The sequence below is a fragment of the Dipodomys ordii genome, unplaced genomic scaffold (assembly GCF_000151885.1).
Source record: "Dipodomys ordii isolate 6190 unplaced genomic scaffold, Dord_2.0 Scaffold101, whole genome shotgun sequence".
Classification (NCBI taxonomy): Eukaryota; Metazoa; Chordata; class Mammalia; order Rodentia; family Heteromyidae; genus Dipodomys; species Dipodomys ordii.
Window position 1 is genome coordinate 81,683 of NW_012267317.1, and position 3,696 is coordinate 85,378.

At 47.1% G+C, this 3,696-nt stretch overlaps 1 protein-coding gene across 1 annotated transcript in view; it reads right to left on the reverse strand.

The window, feature by feature from the left end:
* Positions 1 to 3,696, reverse strand: part of Ube3c (ubiquitin protein ligase E3C) — a 139,420-nt gene that overhangs the window by 74,610 nt on the left and 61,114 nt on the right. Inside the window, exon 5 of the mRNA XM_013027202.1 lies at positions 3,356 to 3,499. Within this exon, the coding sequence (XP_012882656.1) occupies positions 3,356 to 3,499 (144 nt within the window). The remainder of the gene's footprint in view (positions 1 to 3,355; positions 3,500 to 3,696) is intronic.

Consider the following 3,696-nt stretch of genomic DNA (forward strand, 5'->3'; position numbering starts at 1 on the left):
AAGCAAAATTTTTGGATAACATACTTTGTAGAAAGAAATGAATAAAGGGAAAATTTTGAAACAAATAAAGGAAAAATACTAAAAGACACGCCTCTCTCCCCAAACTGGTCCAACCTTTAGTACAGACTTCTAATTTGTGTGTGTGTGTGTGTGTGTGTGTGTGCGCGGTGCGCGCACACCAGTCCTGGGGCTTGAATTCAGGGCATGAGCACTGATATTGAGCTTTTCTTTTTGCTCAAGGCTAGCGCTCTACCACTTGAGCCACAGCGCCATTTCTGGTTTTCTTATGTGGTGCTGAGGAATCGAACCCAGGGCCTCAGGCATGCAAGGCAAGCGCTCTACCACTGAGCCACCTTCCCAGCCCTTCTGCATTTGTTAGCCAACTGAATAGAGTTCATTTTTCTTTCTTTTCTTCTGTGCCAGTACTGTAAGGACTTGAGCTCAAGGCCTCATGCTCCAAGACTGACACTTGAGCCACAACACCTCTACTTCTAGCTTTCTGCTGGTTAATCAAAGACATGGAACTTGCATTTGTCTGCCTAAGCTGGCTTTGAACCACCGTTATCGTACTTTTCTTAAATGAATCTACTTAAAATTTAAGATGCTGTACTTAAAATTTCAGAATTTGCATGTGAACACTTTTGCTTTTTAGGTGCCTAAGGCCTAGAGCCAAAGTACACATTTACCTCCCAACTTTTCACTGCCATTTTCTGAAGCAAGTCTAAACTCCAATTTAGAAATCAGATTCAAGTCTAGACCTTGTACACTGAGATCGGTGCTTCAAAGACGCCCACAGCACCGGCACGCTTCGGCTCTTGGATAAAAAACCTTTCACTCGCAATGTTAGAAGGCACGAAGACAGAGACAGCTTGCTGTTGTGCCTTTCTAATTCTTTCTCTTCTGAATTTCTTTTTTTTTTTTTTTTTGTCGGTCGTGGGGCTTGAACTCTGGGCCTGGGCGCTGTCCCTCAGCTCTTCAGCTCAAGGAGAGCGCTCTACCACTTGAGCTATAGCACCACTTCCGGTTTTCTGGTGGTTTATTGGAGATAGGAGTTTCACGGTCTCTCCTGCCCGGGCTGGCTTTGAACCGCGATCCTCAGATCTCAGCCTCCTGAGTAGCTAGGATTACAGGCGTGAGCCACCAGCACCCGGCTCTCTTCTGAATTTCAAACAGGAAACCTAGAAAGAGCTGTCCATGGGCTGAACGGAGGGGAAACGAATTGGCTGTGCTTCTAGATCAGCTCCAGTCTCAGAAAGCCCTTCCCAAATCCCAGTCTAGCAGGGCTTAGCTGTAGGACTGGACAGCAGTAAAGCGACCCTCTGTCCTCTGCGCAGACTGTGCGGCAGACTATTCTACTGGGCATGGCTTGTAGCCAGGAAGATTTCCTCTCTACCCTTTTTGTCTATCAAAAAATATATCTACAAATATGTAATTCATCTAACAATTACACACTAGTCTCATGATTGGAAAAAAAGGATTAACAAGCTTCTGTTTTCAAGGAAAAGGTGTAAACTCAGCCTCTGGCTGGCTCTGCTTGCTTGCTCCGCTGGTACCCCCCCCCCCCCCGTCCATCTCTTGTTTTGGATATGGAGTCTAATGGGCTTTTCTACTTAGGCTGGCATTGGGAATATCTGGAGCGTACCCAGCGCTGTGGGTGGGGGCACCAGTGCCCAGCTTACAAACTACATGTTACAAAGAACTATTACCGGGCTGGGAAGTGGTAGTGTGCTTGGCTAGCATGCATGAGGCCCTGGGCTCGATTCCTCAGTACCATATACACAGAAAAGGCTGAAGTGGTACTGTGGCTCAAGAGGCAGAGCACTAGCCCTGAACAAAAGAAGCTCAGGGACATCAGTCAGGCCCCGAGTTCAAGCCTCAGGACTGGCAAAATATATATATATATATATATATATATTATTATTATTATTATCATCAAGCCAGGCACCAGTAGCCCAGGCTTGTAATCCTAGCAACTCAAGAGGTTGAAATCTCAGTTCAAAGCAAGCCTGGACAGAAAAGTCTAAGAGACTGCATCTCCAATTAATAACAAAACTGTTGACGGGAGGTGAGGCTAACTATTAGAGCTAGCAAGAGCCCTGTGTTCAAGTTTAATGTGTGTCTGCCACCACTAACGGTCATGGCTGCTCCACTAATACGATAAAAGCCTATGAAATTTGTAGAGAAATGCGTGTCAGATGTTAAGAGACCCACTGCTTGGAGAATGATACTGAAGTAATATTTGGATGAAGCTCTCAGCAATCTAAAAGCTGCGGGGGCTGCTTGCAGAAGAACATGGTGCTGGCTGACCGCAGACTGCCAAGTGCACAAGGGAAGGATTGGACCACACACTTTAGCTTTTTTTTGGTTGGTTGTAGGACTTGAACTCAGGGCTTGGGTGTTGTCCCTGAGCCTCTCTGTGCTCAAGGCTAGAGCTCTACCACTTGAGCCACTTCTGATTTTTAAGTGAACTGGAGATAGGAGTCTCACAGGAACTTTTCTGCCCAGGCTGGCTTTGAACTGCGATCCTCAGATCTCAGCCTGCTGAGAAGCTAGGATGACAGGCTTAAGCCACAGGCGCCAGCTCACTTAAGCTTTTTGTGTGCTAGTACTGTGGCCTGAACTCAAGAGATTTGCACTCTTGCCTGGGTATCTTGCTCACAATGAGCCCTCCACCAGTCTACTTGTCCAGACTTCGCTGGTTAACTGGACTAATGGTCACTCAGACTTTTCTACCTGGTCTGGCTTCCAAGTGAGATCCTTCCCATCTTGGCCTCCTACAGGAGGATCAGCAGGAGCCACCTGCAGCACTTGGCCTGCACTCTTTTTTAAACAGTTGGAATTTTCCATAATAAAGAAAATGAAGGCTGGGAAGGTGGCTCAGTGGTAGAGCGCTTGCCTCGCATGCATGAGGCCCTGGGTTCGATTCCTCAGCACCACATAAACAGAAAAAGCTGGAAGTAGCTTCTGTGGCTCAAGTGGTACAGTATAAGCCTTGAGCAAAAGAAGCTCAGGGACAGCAACAGCGCCCAGGTCCCGAGTTCAAGCCCCAGGACAAAAAAAGAAAAAGAAGAAAGAAAAAGGAAAAAGAAAATGAAAACCTCACTTTTAAGATGAAAGAAAACACACCAGCCCAGAGGTGGCCTACTGCAGCTGGCTGAGGAAAAGGAAATGCTCACAAACACTTAAAGGGAGGGGCCGGTCAGCTTCTTCTTCTTGTTTGTAAACTTTATTGTCCAGGTGATGGGCAGAGGGCTACAGTCTAACTTGTCACCCTCCCCTCAGCTCTCTCCCTCGTCCCCCTCCCCCCAGCGTCTTCTAAAAACAGAAGACAAGTAAAATCTGAGGGAGCACTCACCAGGCGCTTTGAGTCTTCACTTTGTTTATAAAAGAACAGAAGCTGCCGTACCAGGAAGGTAAGGTTTGGAGCACTTGCAACGGAGGTGCCGCGAGCCTGGGCTGCGCTGGCACAGCGGTCAAACGCGCTTCTCTGAATGGAGTACTGCAAGCCAAGGGAGGGACACGTAAATGTGTAATTCGGACACAGTGACAGGTCTAAATAAACCTCAGCAAACCTTATTCCTGCTGGGGAACAAGGTCTTAACACTCACTAAGCAGCACCTTTTACCCTTCCTGCTATTCATCAGCTGTGGTCTGGCCCGTGTTTATATCTCATAATTTTATTTTTGGGGTCAGGTC